The sequence below is a fragment of the Cloeon dipterum genome, chromosome X (genome assembly GCF_949628265.1).
Source record: "Cloeon dipterum chromosome X, ieCloDipt1.1, whole genome shotgun sequence".
Lineage (NCBI taxonomy): Eukaryota > Metazoa > Arthropoda > Insecta > Ephemeroptera > Baetidae > Cloeon > Cloeon dipterum.
In genome coordinates this window covers 33,087,537-33,103,416 of record NC_088790.1, presented here as the reverse complement: position 1 = coordinate 33,103,416, position 15,880 = coordinate 33,087,537, and the positions used below count along the sequence as shown (strand labels likewise).

At 43.6% G+C, this 15,880-nt stretch overlaps 3 protein-coding genes and 1 non-coding gene across 5 annotated transcripts; 2 read left to right on the top strand and 2 right to left on the bottom strand.

Moving 5' to 3' along the window:
* Positions 1–2,014: 2,014 nt before the first annotated feature.
* LOC135946206 (mitochondrial thiamine pyrophosphate carrier-like) lies at positions 2,015–7,972 on the bottom strand. Its single transcript, XM_065494326.1, has 7 exons — positions 7,775–7,972; positions 4,782–4,920; positions 4,249–4,407; positions 3,879–4,046; positions 3,577–3,736; positions 2,785–2,927; positions 2,015–2,715 (listed from the first exon to the last, which is right to left on the bottom strand). The coding sequence occupies exons 2-7, from the start codon at positions 4,908–4,910 to the stop codon at positions 2,536–2,538; spliced, it is 939 nt and encodes a 312-aa protein (XP_065350398.1). The 5' UTR covers positions 4,911–4,920; positions 7,775–7,972; the 3' UTR covers positions 2,015–2,535.
* On the top strand, positions 6,675–9,936 carry LOC135946207 (hatching enzyme 1.2). The gene is made up of 6 exons (XM_065494328.1): positions 6,675–6,792; positions 8,593–8,704; positions 8,768–8,965; positions 9,057–9,186; positions 9,246–9,442; positions 9,564–9,936. The coding sequence occupies exons 2-6, from the start codon at positions 8,593–8,595 to the stop codon at positions 9,839–9,841; spliced, it is 915 nt and encodes a 304-aa protein (XP_065350400.1). The 5' UTR covers positions 6,675–6,792; the 3' UTR covers positions 9,842–9,936.
* On the top strand, positions 8,385–8,499 carry TRNAL-CAA (transfer RNA leucine (anticodon CAA)). Its single transcript has 2 exons — positions 8,385–8,422; positions 8,454–8,499. It is a non-coding gene; the product is annotated as a tRNA-Leu (tRNA).
* LOC135946201 (FAD-dependent oxidoreductase domain-containing protein 2-like) lies at positions 9,830–15,845 on the bottom strand. Of its 2 annotated transcripts, none has more exons than XM_065494318.1 (11): positions 15,727–15,845; positions 15,240–15,438; positions 14,110–14,276; positions 12,671–12,819; positions 12,423–12,559; positions 12,257–12,371; positions 11,833–12,069; positions 11,449–11,612; positions 11,109–11,277; positions 10,802–11,046; positions 9,830–10,234 (listed from the first exon to the last, which is right to left on the bottom strand). In XM_065494318.1, the coding sequence occupies exons 2-11, from the start codon at positions 15,424–15,426 to the stop codon at positions 9,990–9,992; spliced, it is 1,815 nt and encodes a 604-aa protein (XP_065350390.1). In that variant the 5' UTR covers positions 15,427–15,438; positions 15,727–15,845; the 3' UTR covers positions 9,830–9,989. The 2 variants fall into 2 exon arrangements, with proteins under 2 accessions (XP_065350390.1, XP_065350391.1); XM_065494319.1 differs by having other exon boundaries at positions 15,240–15,434; positions 15,727–15,805.
* Between the last annotated feature and the right edge of the window lie 35 nt (positions 15,846–15,880).

Sequence of the window (15,880 nt, the reverse complement as noted above, 5' to 3'; positions counted from 1 at the left end):
ATTAAAAATTCTTAGTGCAATTTCTGGATTAGAGTCATGAATGCAAACTCTATTAAATTATTTGTTATAATTATTTCTAACTTTCCAGCAGATTTCAACCAATTTGCATGCTCAAAAATTAAAATATTAAAAATTGGAATTTTGAAATCGGCCGAACTTGAAAAATTAAAATTCTTAGAGCAATTACTGGATTAGAGTCATGGTCGCAAACTCTATTAAATTATTTTAAATATTAAATTCTAACTTTTCAGCAAATTTGAACCAATTTGCATGCTCCTAATTCAGAAACTTAAAATTTAGAATTTTTAAAAAATTTTAAGATACAAATTAAATCAAATTTACACGAAAGGTTACAATTAATTTTTAGAATCAATTAATAAAGGTTGCTAGCACGTTGTTACCCTCGAAACTACCCTTAGAAGTATTAAAATTCAAATTCGGGTCATTTTCGAACTCAATTTTTTTATTTATTCATTTTTTGAGAATTCAAATTGAATTAAATTTGCAGGAATGTTAGCAATTAATTTATAGAATAAACTAATATTGATTGCAAGCACTTTTTTACCTCCGAAACCGCCCTTGGAATTTTAAAAATTTCGTATTCGGGCCATTTCCGAGTTTCTCATTTTTTGAGAGTTTAAATTAATAAAGAGTGCAAGCACGTAGATACTCTCTGTTGTTCCTGACTAATCGAGACTATTATTTCCGATTAATAATTGAAAAATTAATAAAAGCAGATTTAATAGGATCTTGCATGAATATTGAAACGCTGAATGGTTGAATTTCAGTTAATTTTTAGTTAATTAGAAAACCTTGTGCTATGATTGCACAAATTCAATGTCAAGTCTTTCACTTGGTGTGTCCTTTATTGTGTTATTTAGTTCACTTACTCTTTGACACCGTGTCATTTATGGACCCGAACAGTGTTGTTTTTTGTTGATCACCTCTGTGCTGCTGATGACCGCGGTTCCGGGTGCAGTTTTCTTGTGGTTGCTGATGTTGAAAACAACCTTTGCTGCGTGCGACAGGAAACGCGATTTTTTCCCATTTGGCTTGGTGCGGTTATTGCACTTTTCACTGCACGCACGAGTCGAGGGCGTCTCTCGCGACTGCTCTCCCGCCCGACTGTCTCTTAAGACTGACCCCGACCGGCCGTTCCCTCGGACCGTCTTCCCCTTCAAACCTTCTTGAAAACAATCAATGTTTTCGGGTCGTTCTATCTGATTATTTCACAAAATAAAGAATAACACTCTCTATTCTGCCTACATTGGTGTTATTGCCATTATACACACAAGCAGATGTGCGCGTCAAATTCGCTTCTTGGAAATTCGGCTTTTGTCTTTCTCCTTTAAAAACACAAAACAAGCGTTGTATAAAAGCACCATTGTATGGACCGTCCAAAATAAATATTCTCTCTTAAGGGATGCACTTGGCACACGTCATACATGGAGAGAGTCCTTTCAAATTTCAAGATAAACGATCTTCTTCCTGCTGACTAAGCTGTGTTTCTATATCCCTATGGTTGCCAAGGATAATTTATCATTGCTCAAAAGTGTATTTTGTTTCATCTATTATTGGTTTTCTATCGATTTAACTGCCTATAAGGAAAAAAAATTGCTGAAATAGCATATTATAAAATTACAGACTAATTTTTTTATTGTTTAAACTCGTTTGAATTAGCTGCCTTCAGACGTTGCGAATTTTCTGGTGTTGACTATGAAATTGCGAATAAAATTGATAAATCAAATTGGTCGTAACATGTCAGTCGGAAATCGTCGGAAATGAGTGCTGCAACAATTATTTTCTGCATTTTGAAATGTTTATGCTGTATGTTATCAGTCTTCAGGGACGAGAGTTATTAATGTGTCCTCTCAAGAAAGCCCCAAATTCAATGGGACATAATTGGTCTTGAGATTTTTTTATTCTGACTCTCTTAGCTTTTTATTCGAGCCAGCTAAGCATACGCACTTACCTGCTCGATGCATCAGAAAAGACAGAGTGAACATAAACTAGATTTCTCCACATCCATGTGTATTAATTTATTGCCTTTATTTCATTTTGCTCTATTAACAAGTTTTTTCAGACTAAATTCTGCGACGAAAGAGAGGTGTCCGTGAAAATAATTAAATTTCCACTTGGTTAGAACGTAGGTAGGAAGCCCAGTGCATAGTCAATATATGCTTGTATCGTTTAGTAAGTGTTTCCGCTTTGGCATTAAAAAACTCTGCTATGTTATTGCGTGTAAAGAAACTCAAACTAACTAACTAACTAACTAGTAAGTCGAAGGCTATTCCAGCGCCCGAAAACCGACTTAACCGCTTCCGTGGTCGGAAATAAATCGTCAGCACGCACTTTCTACTCCTTTGCCTGCCAACAGAGAACACATGGAAGACAATTTGCACCAAAATCTAGAAATTGAGAGTGGCGCTCGCACAAAAGGAGATTGATTCGACGAGTGTCAGTCTTTGCACAGTTGAGAGAAAATTGAGGAATTGTCCTGGGTCGTGGGCTGTGCTCGCACGCACGCACGCACAATCAGTGGTGGTGCGCCATGAGGACGAGCATGTGACACGTCTGCTCGTAGACGGCCAGCTGGAGGCCGGTGGTGAAGGCGGCCTTGAGCACGCTCGGCCACACGCCCTTGAACAGCCCGTGGAGGCCCTCCTTGGTGGCCGTGCGCCACAGCACGTGCCCCAGCCCCCGGTAAACAACCACCTGCGGCACACACAAAAACCAAAACCAAGTAAATAAACAGATTTCCACTCGGCCTGGTCGAGACCGTACCTCACCGAAGCTCTTGCGGGCGTGCTCAAAGCCGGTCACCTGCAGTCGCTTTTTGGCCAGGTCCAGCGGGTAGACCAACGTCTTAGAACACACGCCGGCCATCGCTCCGCAGATCAGCGGCGCCCAGCCCGTCGCGTTCGGCACTGAAATACACAAATCACTTTTTACCGCACCACCATTTAGCATCAATTTAATTAAATGTGCGCAATTTTCGTGTATTAATTTTCAATAATTAGCTCGCTGTTGGACTATTTTTCTTTCAAAAATATTTATTTTCTTCGTATCTAAAGCGAACATCCTCATGAATAACGAATAACTAAAATTCTAGCTCAATAAGAAGTCTTAAATTGTCTCATTCACGGTAAATTTTAACATTTTCAATATATCACTGGCGATTTAACCCCTCCTCTGCGATAGGGTGGCGACAAGAACATTTTCCCACAAAAATTTAAAACTTAACGGCAATAGAATGTTATGTAAGAATTTTATTGATGTTTTCTATTCTTTTAAGTGGCGAGAAGGCGCCACACTTTAGACTAGCGAAAATTTCCCAAATAGAATAATCGAATTCCATTCAAGAACACTCGCAACGCATTATAATGAAAAAGGTAATTTGAGGCCTTTCGAGTCTCCCATCTCGAACGCTACTGGGACTGACAATGAGAGGGTCGCAAAGCCGGGTTGTTTGTCGGTTCATCTTTCCGTGTAAATTATTAAAGCATCGCTTTCGACCTTTTTCAGATATTAAAAGTTTGAAATTTCAACAAGCATCAATATTGGAGAGTCGCTTACGGGTGGAACACCAGGCGTCGTGGAAGAACTCGTAGCAAGCGAACACGGCTCCGATTTGAGGCGCGATCAGGATCAGTGACGGGGTTAGTCCTTTGTAAAACGCCAGAAATCCCTCTTTTCTCACGATTGCTGTAAATGCAGACGTCATTCCGCTGTATATCTGTAAATTCAAGGATAATTTAATGTTTCGCGTCAAGAGCATTAATATTAGAAATAAAAAATCGGATTAAATATTCACTTCTTTTTCTTTTTTCTTTCATTGTCAGTGCAACGATGGAAGAGTTTGTAGAAAAAAATGTCACCTTTGGTTCGCCTTGAGCGATCAATCTGGTTCGCACGACGTCCAAGGGGTTAGTGATGAAGCACGCGCTGCAGCCGGAGAGGGCGCCGCACGTGAAGTGCACCCAGAAGGCCGCAGGGTTGAACTTGAGGTCGCACGCGTAGTGCGTCAGCAGCTCGTACGTGTAGAACTGCACCGAAACAATAATTAGCCAAATTATCAAAGCCTGACAGAGGCTCTGCACGCACCCTTGACCCATTTAACATAACATTTATTAGTTTAAAAAGCGCGTTTTAAACAGCAGCTTTTGCGAAGACGCTCTCAAAAATAATACAAAATTTAGCCTTTTAAAAAGTCGCGTAAGGGTTACTCTTATAGAAAAAACGATTTACCTGCGAGGCACCGTAGAGCAAGGAAAGACCCTGGGCTGGAATGTGTCCTTTCCAAAGGGCACTTACGCCTTCCTCTTTGACCACCAGTCGCGTCGCCTGCAACACTCCTCGGTATTTCGATTTGGCCGTCTCCCTGCCCGCAGTCGGCTCAACTTGCAACTGAAATTCAATTATTGGTACAAATTCTGACACAAAATACAAATCGAATAGGACCCCGCCTTGACCAAATTGGAGAAGATAATTGAATTTTCAAATCTCAGCAAAAAGTCACCAAGGTTTCAGTTTAAGCTCGTGTTGGCCAAGGAAGCAGTGCAATTTTTTATAGCTGCAAGTGCAAATAATGGTGACCTCGAATCTTATTTTATTCCACAACAAACAGTATTGTTCCACGAAATTTTAATTTAAATTTCCCTTTTGATTATTGCTCATTGAAGAAAAGCTAACAATCTGATCTGAGCTGCTGATTGAATTCTATTATGATTTTCAATTGTTGCCCAGTTACAACAATACAATTAAAAATATTGAATGGTGACCTGAAATCTGATTTTGAGGACGTCGAGGGGCTGGGTGAGTGCCCTGGAGACGGCGCCGCTGGTGGCGCCGGCGATGCCCAGCTGCGAGCCCGTCAGGTGGTGCTCGCTGTTCGGACTGTAGCCCACCATTTGGCTTTGCCTGCAACACCGACAAATCAAAATAAATTAAAACACTTGTTTCTTTCATCGCCTGTCGCGAAAACAATCATTCAGAGCGCACGTCGTCGCAGGCCAGCCGGTCGGCCGGCACTGCGTATTTTTATCAACGCCGCAGGAAGTGAAACGCTGCGCGCGATAACAAAATTTTGCCGTCTTGAGAAATAATAAGCTGAAAAAAGAGATAATTTCTACAGGCCCGGCGAAAATTAATTTAGGCTTCTTTGAAATTTTCTATCCAAGAGTAGTGGTTTAACTTTTAACTCAGTACATTTTAAATCCTTGAAATTAGACACTGGATTAAAAATTATTTTTGATCCTTGCATGATGTCAAATAAAGAAATAGTTCGCCTGCGACGATTGCACTGGCTTTCCGTGTTGATCTTTCCGTAAAGATGAATATTTTCCCATTTCGCATGGAAACAAGAGAACGATGAAGCAATTAGCGAGATATACGCACATATTTTTCAATTAATATGTGTGGAGAGTTAATTGCATAGAGAGAGAGGTTGCTCAACCTCAACCTGACCGCACGCATACGCGGCGCAAAAGAAGACGACTTTGCCTCTCGCGACCTATTCAGATTCCGATTGTGTCAACACGGTCGCGACTCGCGACTCGCGACCGGCGGCGGCGGCGAATTCGCGAAAGGGCACAAAAGGTGCCATTCTTGGTGCCGTGCAGTGCTAACGGTGAAGCGACGGGCGGAAAACGAGTTTGCCAACTGATCACCTTGAATAGCTTCAAAATTGCTGATTCCATCACGATAGAGAGTCGATTCAAACCTAGTAAACACCGCGGAAAACGGTCTCAAAGTGCAATAAAACCGCCATTTTTGATTGGATTGCGATTATCTGCATTCCGTTGAGCGATCGAGCCCTGAATTTTTACATTTTTCTCGGGGGCTCTGCTATAGTGATTTGGAGCTCAGGCGATGTTTACCAAAGTTCAGAAAAGTGTAAATGCGGTTGACTCGAATTTATTATGGCCAAGAAAATCAGCATTCATTTGTGAATTTAGATCAACGCAAAACTCTTAGAATTAGCTGTACATTTATTTATTTTCCTTCGAACTCAATAAGAAACAAATTTGCACATTGAATTAATCATTTCATGCAATTCTCCGCAGGTATTTATTGGCTGCTTGGTTTAGCGAGCGTTTGATTGGTGTAAAATTAAAAGGCTTTAGGAGCCTATAACAAATAAAATTAGGATGAATGGTTTTTTGTATTGTTCGCTTGCAGCAACAAGGAAATGCTCCTATTGGCACAATAAATCACATTATTTATCAAGAGGCCTTGCCGCTTGTAGCGCATTTTCTAGAAAATTTTAGTCTGATCCCATACTAAAATAATTTTCAATTTCAGTTTAGCGATCGCAGACCAGTGTGGTGTCAATTTTCGACTGTCATGCAAATGAATTAAAAAATTTGTAATGTTTAAATATAAGGCAAGAAGCAAGTATGTTAAACGACGGCAAGAAGTGCACCTTGAAGGGCAAACCAGAAATATTTATAGGCTTTAATTCGGAGCGGATCGAGTCGAGTAGTTCCAGTTTTGCTGTCCGCTCGAGAGCAATTTTGCACGCACGCACGCGGTCTTTGGTTTGGATGCGATCGGATGCAAATGAATTGGAATCGGCGGCCGCCACGCGATCTCTATTCCATAATGTAGGTAATGCGCACGTTGCGCGAGCGAAGGAGGAGGATTGTAACTGGACCGGCTTAGGCTGATGAACCCTGGCTTGCCTTCGCCTTCGCCTGCCTCCTCGCTTCTTAGCTTCTTACTTCTTGCGGCTGCAGTGTGCAGTGTGTTCCGTTCCGCCGACGCAAGCCGACCGACCGCCTCTCGCTCAAGGTATTTTTCCCCGCAGCCTTCGCCTTTCCCGACCCGACCCGAAAAACAAAACGCGGCGTTTATCGTTTTATTGTTGCGCCAGGAGAACGCCTCCGGTCCTTAAAATCGAAAGCGAAATTTGACTTAATCGCTGTCCCTGCATTCTCTTTAATTGCTCGACGGACGCGATTATGGTGCAATGTTTAGAGCTCTAATAGAATTAACCACAGTTCAACGAACCAGAAAAAAAATCCCTGAACAATTTGACAAATATTCTCTGAAGAAATAATAAAAAATTTTCTAAAAGCGTCTCACTCGATTGTCAATTTTACATTCTAATCCGAATTTTTCTTGTGACTGAGGCAAAAGTAAGTGGCTGAAAACAACAGTTAAAAGATCCAAATTTTTCTATTGGCTTCAGCATCTTTGGCGTAACAAGAAAAATAGCAAATTTATTAATTAAAAAGAGATTTTATGATTTTACAAATTGACAGCCTTGGAAAAGCTGATTTCCTGTTTTAATTATTTCAAAAACCTGCCGCTTGAATTAGTGAGGTCATTTCTGGAGCAACAAACGATGCTCCGAAAGAAAATGTTCGTTTTTCGAGTGACCAAGAGCGACGATAAGTGAGACGTGATTTTCGCGAGAGTAAGACTGCTAGTGCAAATTCTGCGTCGGCGACAAAAGAGTGTCGGCCTAAAATTAAACGCCGTGCTCGCTCCACTTTGTTTGTTCAAAAAAGCCTATGATCTATTTCCGAAATAACCTGCTCTGACAGGCGAGTGGAGGCGCAAAAAATTGCCAACGCCCAAGGTCGAATTTTGCTAAAGTAAAAAAAGATCAGAATAAAAAATTAATAATAGACAAATTAGCACGCATTTCTGTTTGTTTTGATTCGGTGCGTAGCTGCGTGCGTGCACATGCACGGCGCCGGTGCACAACTTTCGGTTTCCGTTTTGATGTGGGTCAGCCCAAAAAGATTGAAATTGCGGCGCAACCTACCTTTTCGAGTCTTTTGGCAAACACACGCGGTGGATCGGAAATGTTTCGGCTCGCGAATCGTCAGTGTTGGCCCCGATTTGCGGCAGACAACATGTTTTCTTTCGTCTTTCTCTCCTGCTTGCTTTTCTTCGCCAACGATCAGCTGAAGCACGTACGCGCACAGCACGGAGCCACACACACGCACGCGAGAAGCATGCACTTGCCGCGGTGCAGTGCTGCCACCTGTGAAGCGAACTTTTCGACTAGGGTGATTAGAACGGAGAAGCAGTGCTCTACTCGCGTTTATTTATTATTAACTTATTTTACCTTTGATAATACAGCAAAAGTTTGTTTTTATTTATAAATATCATTATTGGTCTCTTTCACTTGCAAATTTCGAGACTTTGACGCATATTATGCCAACAATGTCTCTTCTTCGTTTCACACACCGCTTTGGTTTACGGTTCAATCGCAACAATTTCTCCCGTCAATTTCTTCTATTCGAATGCAATGATTGCAAGAAAAGGCTACGCAATAGAGCCTTCACGCTAATCTAGACTGAATTATCGAATTCTTTTCAAATCAAATCTTAATGGTATAAATATTAAAATATTCGCTATTCGTCGATAACGTCAGGATGGCCGAGCGGTCTAAGGCGCCAGACTCAAGCGCAAGCTTTCCCTTCAAAAGGGAGTGGGCGTTCTGGTCCTCGTAAGAGGGCGTGGGTTCAAATCCCACTTCTGACAAACTTTTTGCTCGAATAATATTTAATCTAAAAATGATTTCAAAACGAATTAAATTTTAATTTTGCCTCCAATTTTTTTCCTGTTGTGTTTTAGATGAGACAGATTTCGAAACTTGCTGTGTCGTTAAGCGTGTCCGTTGGCATCGCGTTGGCCGCCGTTCTGCCGCACGTGCCCAACGTTCTGGACCCACCAGTGCCTGACCAGAGTACGCAATACAATTTTGAAAATGTTTCTTAGATATTAATTAACTGGAGTAAATGATTTTTAGTGCGGATGACGCCTGAAGATATCGAGTCGCTGCTGGACAGCGATCAGGACCCTGAAGTCACGCCAGGGCTCTTCCAGGGCGACATGGCCCTGACCAACGAGGTGTTCAACTACTGGCGCGTCGGCCTGCGCTGGGACGTGTTCCCCGAAAAGCTGTGGGACAACAACACGGTGCCCTACGTCATCAGTCCGCTTTACAGTAACTCGATTCATTTTTTGTTATTATTCAATTAAATAAAATTATATTAAATAGTGGGAACTTAAATTTTCAATTATTTTCGTGTGCGCAGTGGCCGATTCGTATGCGACGATATACACGGCGATTCGCACCCTGAATTTCATGACGTGCGTCAAGTTCGTGCCTTGGGACGGCAAGAAAAAGGACTTTCTCCTCATTTGGCCCATCAAATACCCCAAAGGGTATATCCGAGAGGATGAAACTCGAGAGAAACGCAGGAATTTAATTGTGATTGAAACAGGTGCTGGTCGTACGTGGGCAAATACGGAGGGGCGCAGATCGTGTCGCTGCAGCCTCCGGACGAGAAAGGGCCCAACTGCTTGGGAGGCGAAGGCCGCGCTCTGCACGAGCTCATGCACGCGCTCGGCATCTTCCACGAGCAGTCCAGGGCAGATCGTGACGACTTTGTCAAAATCAACCTCGAAAATGTGATCCCACGTGAGTAAATCATCATTTTTCCTCGTTGCAATTGCCGCAGCAGCTTTTTATTTTATTTTTCAATTCTTCAAAGTGCAAAAAGTGGCACGGTGTATAAGTATAATTTCTTAAAATTTTAAAGAGTTCCGCAACAATTTCGACAAGCAGAGCAGAGAAAACACGACGTACGCGTTCGAGTACGACTACGACAGCATCATGCACTACGGCAGAAGTTTTTTCAGCGTGGGCAAAGGCAAACCGACGATCACGCCGAAGAAGGACAGCAAGGCGAGGCTGGGCCAACGGCGTGGCCTCAGCAAGACCGACTGCCTCAAAATTAACGACCTCTACGGCTGTTTGGACAAGTCTGTGGCTCTCAGACGAAAATACTACAACATTTGCAATTATCTCGGACTGTGACAATTTTATTTCCATATAGCACCGACACGAATCTCATAGATTCTGCAAACAATATTTATTAATTTCTAATTTAATAATAAAACATACAAGTAAAACCTTTTGGTTTTTTTCCTCGCGTTACAATTAAATTAGCCCAATAGTTTTATGTTTATTTAGAATCGAGGAAGCAAGCCGAAAGGTCCGTTTTCGACTCGAGCTGACTGACGAAGCAGTCGCCCCTGGCGCTCCCTGAGCTCAGGTCGCGACCGAGGCAGGACTCGAGGAAACGCCGCAAGGGCAGCACGTGGGCCGTCGGCGCCGTCCACTGCGTGAGGAAGTCTTCCAGCACGTGGTGCATTTTGTCCGGCCGCGGCAGCAAGTGCGTCCCGTGGTCGTCCTTTAAAAGATCAGTCTCTGCGAAAATATTCAAATATTGCATTTTTCTACTATACTTTTTCAAATTTTTCAGATTTAATTGCAATTGGGAGGCAGGGATTTTTTCTAATCACTTATCCTATTCAATTTTGCCGGCTCTAGACTTTTTTCAATTAAGAACGCATTCAAACAACGATAATTCTACTTATTTAAAGTCCTGAGAAGGCTTAAGAGTCAATTTAGACAGTCTCAACCAGAGCTGTGAAGCCTTGAAAAAGCATTTTAAAGTAAAAATGCTGGGGATGAACAATTCTCATTCCAAGCGAAGCGATAAAAGTTTCCACTCGAGGAAAGCTTTAAAAGCCTTTGTCAGCACAAAAAGAAAATTAATTACGAAAATCTTTTGTCTGCTTCTCATTTTTTTTCTTTCAGTTTGGGCGTGAGTGTCAACATACATTTTTCTCATTGGAGAAAGACTTTGCTAAAATTAGATATCTTTCTCGATTGTTGTCGAAGCAATTAGCGGGCGTTGCAGGGATTCTGCGAGCGAGCGAGCGAGAGTAAGAGAGAAAGAAAGGGAGAGAGAGAGAACAAGACAAGTCCCACCTGTGGGCGGCTGTCGGTAGAAATAGAGGACGGGGTGGAGGAAATTGGAGCGGTGCGCCTCTTGCGGGTCGCCCGTCGCTCGGTCGGGCCGAAACGTGTCCTTGGCCGGGCCCGAGAAGTCGGCGCCGTACTCGAGCAGCGACACCAGCACGGAGCCGCCGGCGCCGCTGTGGCCCGCCAGCTCGCCCAGGCGGCCCACCAGCGCCGCCGGAAACTCGGGCACCAGCGTAAACTCGGACTTGTTGCTGCAAATTCGACAATAAAATAAAATTAAATCTGCAATATCGGAATTGTTTCAATTGCCTACTTGTTGCGTATCAAGTAGACGTCGGCGAGCTGGCCAAACATTTGGTAGGTGGCGGCGGCCTGGTTGACGCGCACCAGCAGCGTGTTGACCAGGTGCCGCAGCGGCAGGCGGCGTGACGCCCACGCGACGCCGTGGTTTTTCCGCTCCAGCAGCCGGTGCAGCGCTTGCACTGAAATGGCAGAAAAGAAACGCTTTTATCTCGTCTCGCACAAAAGCCGAGACAGCGACAGCAAAATCACTGCTGCTCTTCGCCTATGGAATTGGATTTACGTGCCGAGTGGCGCAGCGAGCGAGCGCGCGCGAAATGCGTCTACAAATGAGTTTATATTATAATGCTCACCGGTGTAGCGAAAGCCGTGGATGAAGCCGCCCGCGGAACGGCGAAAGTCGAGCGAGTGGGCGAGCGTGCCGGCGAAGAACAGCCCAGCCACGTTCTCAGACTCGTAATTCGATTTCACCGCCGGGTATTTCGACGCCAGACGACACCTCGCAGGCCTCGTTGACCTTCAAAAAGCCATCAATATGCATTTAGCCCAGATAAAGTTACAAATCTAACAGAGAGAAAAGCAAAACCTTTTTCATTAAACATCTAAAAACTCGGTTATATTAAAATAGGAAGTCATAAAGCTTTCTTCTTATTCCTTTTATGCGCACATCAGAACAATTTTTCCGAGGTAATTACTATTTCCGTTTTTAGGCCAAAGAATCCGAATTTATTTTCGACCTGTGGAAGATGGAGTCGTCAAACTTGAAGCCGAGGCAAGCGATGACGCGGTCGTAGGCGTCGCGCAGGGCGAAGCTGTCGGCGTCGCTGGCCAGCTCCAGGTCGAGCGAGCTGTTGAACCGCACCCTGAGCTTGCCGCCGCGGCTCCTCCGCAGGGTCATGCCGCGCACGTCCGCCTCCAACAGCCCGTCCAACGACTTCAGCTGGTACGTGTCCAGCAAGTCGTTGTTCACAGCCCTGAACAGCAGAGCAGCGCAAAAAATACTCATTTATTTCTATTTCGAATCCTGTGATTAATACCGTAATTTTGGCGGTTACGTGATTTAGAGACGATTTCTTGCCGTCCAAAAATTGAATTGCGAACTTTGAAATGGCTCGGTAAAATTATATTCTAAGGTTTTTAAATTATATGTATATTATTTACCTCAAATCGCCGACGTAGTGGGTGCTCCACGCGAGTCTGGCTCTCGAGCGACTCACCATGTGCACGAGCGCAGTTTCCCCGTAAATGTTGTTCGCAGTTTCAAAAGCCGAGTTTCCTGTTTTATTTTTCTGCGGAGTAAAAAATATTGCTAAAAAAATGTGCTCACCTCTGCCCAGGATGAGAACCCTTTGTCCGTGGAATTCTTTAGGATTGACCGACACTTGGTCGTACATCTCCAGCAGCTCTGAACCAGGAAACGTTGGAACGTTCGGCAACCACAAGCCCGTTGCCACAATCACCCAACTTAAAACCGATTAAAATTATTATTTACTATGCTTTAATAAATAATTACAACATTTCTCGATGCTTTTTTTTTATTTTTTTTAAAAACAAAATTGCCACACGAATAGTCACCGGCACTGGAGGCTGAAGTCTCGGTTGGTCGAAATGAGAAATGTTTTGGTTTCGTGCTGGCGGCGAATCTGCGTGACGAGCGTATTGAAACGCACTCGGACGTGGAGCAGGCGTTGGAATTCGTTCAAATACTGCACCATCTGCTGCGCCTGCGAACGCATTTCGTCTGTTTCAGTCGGAGCGAGCGCAAAAAATTGCAAATCTAGGGAGGAATGAAAGGGAGCATAGAAAAGAGAACAAAGGACAAACAAGCACATGATCGGTATTTTTGCAATTATTTGAGCGCGGGCTCTGCGTTTGACAGCGGCGGCATAAAAACACGTTGCGCCTCGGCACGAGCAGCGCAGCTTTTCGCCTTGCAAAGCCGGCTTTTGTTACGCAAAAATACCACCGCTTCCTTCCAACGCTAATTTTGATCAATCGTCACATGCTCAAAGCAATATCAACAGCGCACGAGCATTTATTAATTTTTAACTTTATATCACTGTGAAGTTGCGACTGTGAAGCAGATAAAAGAGCATTCGTTCGATCCGGATCGGAGCCTGGTTATCTAACATAGAGACAAGAATTTCGGGCCGAGTTTATTGGAGTTTGGAGGAGGTCTGCGTCTCAATCTCCATTTCTCGATCCAGCGCGGCATAATCGAGTTTGAATGAAGGCATTTACGCAGGCCAGGCGGTCGTGCCGGTTGCATACAGCTGCCTACTTACACAGCCGACTTTTGCCAAACGCGATTAATAATAAAGGAGAGCAGCGTAGGGCCGCCAACCGCCCACGCCGGGCGAACCTGCCTTGTTAACCCTTTGCGTGCGTCACTCATACCCTCGGTCTCTCTCGGCGCGCAAAGGGACTTAATGACTCGCCGACCGACTGCGCTCTTGATCAACTCTTGATTTATTTCCGAAAAGTAAATGCGGCTTTTTGCTGAGCATCAGACTTCAAAGAGGCTTTCAACTGTCGCATCGCCAGAATTTGTGCTGCAGACTTGGCATTTGCTATTGATTTTGTCAAGCGATTAAAAATATTTTAGCAGTGCGCTCATCAAAAAATGTCATTGGTAGTTGAAAGATCTGCAAGGAAAATGCGATCAAAATATTATTATTCTGGTGTGTGGAACGAGATCGACGAAAAATTCCCTTAACTTTGCAGGCGTCACAAATTAAATAAAATTCAGAGTAAAACTGATATTCTATAAAGCAAAATACTTCAAAATTATCTAGCAATAGACGTTAGACAAAACAAATAGAAGGATTTTGCTGGTTTCCCCTCTGTGCATCATTGAAAGTCAATTTCTTGGAACTATTTAATCATGAAATTTATTACCGCTTAATTGCATATTTTTAATTTTAACTATTTCTTTATTTTGCTTAACAGATGAATAGTTTATTTATGAGGAAACAAGTTCATTCAGGGTGGATTAATTTTACTGCAAATTGTACCTGCGGGAAGAGCTCTTGAGAGAAGGAGGAGAAGACGAGGCGCGGATCTTTCGAGAGCAGCGAGTTCCAGTCGTGCCGGAAGTTAAACTCCCTGTTCCGCTTGCCCGTGCTGCGTTTGTTGATGGAAATCAGCCGGCGGTGCCGGGGGTAGCGAGCGAAAAAGCTGCCTGTTAACACGATTAGCGTATCAGCGCCGCGAGCATTATGCGGCACACAGCTCTCGCCCCAATATTAATTAATGCACGCATTCGCGTGTGTGCCGCCGCCGCCACCGAGCATTAATTAAATCGGGTTGACCTAATAATCCATCCGCGTAATCGTGAAATAATCAGTACAAATCCAATTTAAAAATGGGAATTACATATCAATTTATATCTGACAATAATAGAAAAACACTCTTGTGGAAATATAAAACAACAAATCAAATTATTTTATTGATTTCTAGTGTTTGAAAATTGCTTGTAAATTGAGTGGAAGGGATGAAATTGAAGTTCACATATAGAGAGTTTGCCAGATGTTTGATTTATTAAATTAAATATTCTTTCGATCCTATATGTCAGCTAGGATTTATGTAAATCTAACTTTATTTACAACGGATTATGCAAAACAGAATATCACTGAACCAGATCCTTACTTTTTTGTAATTTCGCAATATCAATTTAAATAAAAAGGGTTGATGCATCCCCATCATAGTTCAAATTAAAAATGACAAGACAAATCTGCTCTTCAGTGGAATCAATTTAATTTATTGTGTGTTTTTACAACAATAAGAAATAGAGGGGAATTTTTCTGGAGACGCGGTCTGATCAAAATTCCTCAGCCTCAGCATAAACGTCTAGAATGTTGCAGTGGCGAGGAATGTGGAATTTGTTCGTCATCTCTCACTCAGTGCCCGCGTCGAGGAAATTAAATTAGACGAGAGGAACACACACACAGCACGGTGCCGAGCGGTGCATGGGTGCGTGGATATTTAACGAGCGCGTTGTGGTCCGAAAAGGCGCTTTTATTAGTCGCGCGCGGCATATTAGGGGTGCTGGTGAGGTGAGGGTGGTCAAACAAGTGCAAATTGGTGCTCGACCCCCTGTCCGTGGGTGTGCGCGCGATGATTAAGCCCGGTGAGACGAGCTAACCTGAGATGTTGGACTTCTCGATGACGACGTAGTGGCGTCCGGCCTCGGCCAGCAGGTGTCCCATTTGCAGACCGGCCGGCCCGCCGCCGATTACGCAGTAATCGAAACGCAACACGTTGTCGGCCGCGGGCATCATGCGGACCAGCGCCGCCAGCGGCACCAACACAGCCAGCCACCCCTTTTCCATCGCAACGCCTGCCTTTCATTTAAATATTTTAAATTCCATTATCTGCAGGTGTGATAGTTCAAAAACCCGCCACTTTTCAAATTGTAAGAGTGAAATGGCAAATGGTATTAATTTTAATTAATTAAATTTGACTCTAAAATCCCAACTATTTCAAAATTAAATATTAAAAACTAATTTATGGTTGTGGAGCTCGAGAGGCGTTTAGCAAAAGTCAATTTAACGTGCCGTCTGTACTACTTTGCAGCTTCTGCTCCAAGCATATTTTCGACGAGGCTAAATAGGAAGAAGCAAAAGACAAACCGGATTCGGGCAGTCTGTGACGGGCTGTTGAGCTGCACGGGCGGCGGTCCAGGTGGCTGAGCGGAAAAGACTGACTTTGACTTTTCCGCCAGCGAAAGCGCGTCACCAAGCAACCCCCTCCAAAGCGGCAGGGAAACGCGCGCACTCTCGCTTC

Coding starts and splice junctions, on each gene's coding strand:
- LOC135946206 (XM_065494326.1), bottom strand. CDS start 4,910: ATGGTGGGCTACAGTCCGAACAGCGAGCACCACCTGACGGGCTCGCAG. Junction 4,408..4,781: donor TCCTCAAAATCAGATTTCAG/GTCACCATTCAA, acceptor ATTGAATTTCAG/TTGCAAGTTGAGCCGACTGC. Junction 2,928..3,576: donor CGACGCCTGGTGTTCCACCC/GTAAGCGACTCT, acceptor TGTGTATTTCAG/TGCCGAACGCGACGGGCTGG.
- LOC135946207 (XM_065494328.1), top strand. CDS start 8,593: ATGAGACAGATTTCGAAACTTGCTGTGTCGTTAAGCGTGTCCGTTGGC. Junction 8,705..8,767: donor CCCACCAGTGCCTGACCAGA/GTACGCAATACA, acceptor AATGATTTTTAG/TGCGGATGACGCCTGAAGAT. Junction 9,187..9,245: donor CCCATCAAATACCCCAAAGG/GTATATCCGAGA, acceptor TGATTGAAACAG/GTGCTGGTCGTACGTGGGCA.
- LOC135946201 (XM_065494318.1), bottom strand. CDS start 15,426: ATGGAAAAGGGGTGGCTGGCTGTGTTGGTGCCGCTGGCGGCGCTGGTC. Junction 14,277..15,239: donor CGAGAAGTCCAACATCTCAG/GTTAGCTCGTCT, acceptor TCGTGTTAACAG/GCAGCTTTTTCGCTCGCTAC. Junction 11,613..11,832: donor GACGACTCCATCTTCCACAG/GTCGAAAATAAA, acceptor GGCTTTTTGAAG/GTCAACGAGGCCTGCGAGGT.